Source organism: Mastomys coucha, unplaced genomic scaffold (assembly GCF_008632895.1).
Source record: "Mastomys coucha isolate ucsf_1 unplaced genomic scaffold, UCSF_Mcou_1 pScaffold16, whole genome shotgun sequence".
Lineage (NCBI taxonomy): Eukaryota > Metazoa > Chordata > Mammalia > Rodentia > Muridae > Mastomys > Mastomys coucha.
Genome location: NW_022196898.1, coordinates 93,465,819 through 93,468,214, shown reverse-complemented (window position 1 = coordinate 93,468,214; position 2,396 = coordinate 93,465,819). Strand labels below are relative to the sequence as shown.

Sequence of the window (2,396 nt, the reverse complement as noted above, 5' to 3'; positions counted from 1 at the left end):
TAATATTACCAACATATCCTAATCAATTGAAATCCAAAAATATGAGGAATTAGAAATTTATTGACTGTAATCCAATGGTGTCTCTAATTTGGTAACTGGAGAAATAGGTCCAATATTATATAATTCATATATATTTTCAGCTTGTTTGTTCATGACAATGTCTTGCTGTGTACAACATAATAGTCTTGAGATCTTGCTTCTCCTATCTCAGCCTATTAGTAATATTGTCTATTTCGTGTTTTCACACTATATTATGGTTTTCAGAACAGCTTACATATTTTAAAAGTATTTATATACCCAAAAGAAATGTAGACAACTAAATTGGGAGGGGGTTTGTAAGAGAACAACAAAGAATAAGACTGAATGTTTTGCTTGACATTTGTAACTCTTGTAGCAAGTTACCACAGTAAGAGCCAAGATTTTAAGCTCTACTAAATATAAAACAAACAAACAAACAAAAACACTTTATATATTTATGTTCATTTAAGAGAATATTAGTAGTGATGTATTATTTTGAAATATACAGTTAATACATTTGGAGTTATTTAAAATTTATATTGAGAAAAATGTATGTATTTTCAGTATTGCCGTAGGCAAGCATCTACATAAGACTGTTAAATTGATTGTTGTTGTATGTCAAACAACAAAATAATACTCATTTTTATTGTTATAATATTTTATACATCTTAAAGAATATGACAAAAAAGATATTGTAAGTTTTAAAGGGGTGTCTCTGGGAGGCGTTGGGGTACAAAAGGAAAACAATAGTGTGATTTAATTCTATTTACTTAAAATATGTTTTTAAATGTTAACAAATTCAGATTAATTGAAATCATGTAACTTTTCTCATTATAATGCAATAAAACTTAAAAAAAAAAAAAAGACACACAAGTTGGACTTCCTGGGCTCAGCATGAGAAGTGCTTGGTCTACAAGCCTGACATGCTGATCCCCAGAGCCCACATAAAGATGCAAGGAGAGAAATGACTCCAAATGTTGTCCTTCGAGTATCTCACAAGCACAGTAGCACATGCAGTACCCCTCCTCCTCACGCATGTACACACATACACAACGATGATAATGTTTTCAATGCATGCAAGAAAGATGTAAAAGTGTAATAAAACAAAATGGGGAGAGAGGGAGAGAGAGAGAGAGGGGAGAGAGGAGAGAGCGAGAGGAGATTTATAGGCAAACACCCATGCTTTGGTCAAGATTTTGCAATGAAGGGGCTAAACAATAACAACAGCAAGACCTGGTGATGTTTTAGCCATCAGCTATAAAATAACAGTCTGTGTTGATATTTATTTGCTAAAATAAGACAAGCCCAGTCTGTGAGGACTTAATGATGATGTGATTTTTTATTATTATTTTTATTGAATCTTCATAGCCACCCTCTGAGGTAGACTTTATTATCCTCACAAAACAAAGAAATAAACAGAAACTAAGAAGAACTGTAGTTTGCCCAGGACCATTGAGCTAAAAGCAGAGACTGTTTTCAAATCCTGGTGCATAGACTCAGAAAACCACAGGTCTCATACTGTAGCCCAGGTTGGCCTCAGATGCATGGCAATCCTCCTGCCTCACCTCCCAGGTGCTCTAACTTTAGATCTGACCACTATACCTGACTCTGAAGTCATACTTCTGACCACTTAATAGGATGAGTCTATGGTGGCATCATGACAGGGATCCAAATGTCCTGCAGATGACCTTGTCCAGTGTTAACATCCTGTCAGAGCACCCTGGAGTGTCAGATGAGATCGTAAGGGTTACATAATTTCATGCTAAGACCTGTATGACCCAACTTATACTCATTTAAAAACCATGTCTGGATGTGCATGTTGTGGGCCCACATGTTATGATCGCATTCAGATGTGTATGCTGTGGACTGGACTCAGCCCAAGGACTTCAGGCGCAGCTGTGCAGCTGAAACACCCGTGAGGAGACAAAGACAAGGTAGCACCGAGCACCTGCAGAGGCCTGGACCCCTGTGAACGTGAGGGGGGTGAGGATGCACCTCAGCCAACAGCTTCGTAGAAACAAGATCAGACCAATCACACTGTTGTTGCATTAAAACCTTTAGTCTCGGCACATGAGTTCCTATTGAAAATGGACTGTTGGTCTAGTCCGGGCCCAAACCTAGGAAACATTATGTTCACTAAATAGGAATGCTGCACACCTGATAGCATGAACAAGGATTTGCTAATGATTTCTCTGTTTGCAGCCTACATCAGAGCCATGGCACCAAAGAAGAGCCCCAAGGGCCAGAAGAAGGGCAAAAAGAAGACGAAGCAGCAATTACTTGGTAGGACTGGTGTCTGTGGTGTCTGTGGTGGCTGTGGTGGCTGTGGTGGCTGTGGTGGCTGAGGTGGCTGAGGTGGCTGTAGTGGCTGAGGTGGC

At 38.8% G+C, this 2,396-nt stretch overlaps 1 protein-coding gene across 1 annotated transcript in view; it reads left to right on the top strand.

Annotated features, from left to right (window-relative positions):
• Wdr63 (WD repeat domain 63) overlaps positions 1-2,396 on the top strand; it is a 72,583-nt gene that overhangs the window by 4,302 nt on the left and 65,885 nt on the right. Inside the window, exon 2 of the mRNA XM_031375756.1 lies at positions 2,221-2,301. Within this exon, the coding sequence (XP_031231616.1) occupies positions 2,235-2,301 (67 nt within the window). The 5' untranslated portion in view covers positions 2,221-2,234. The remainder of the gene's footprint in view (positions 1-2,220; positions 2,302-2,396) is intronic.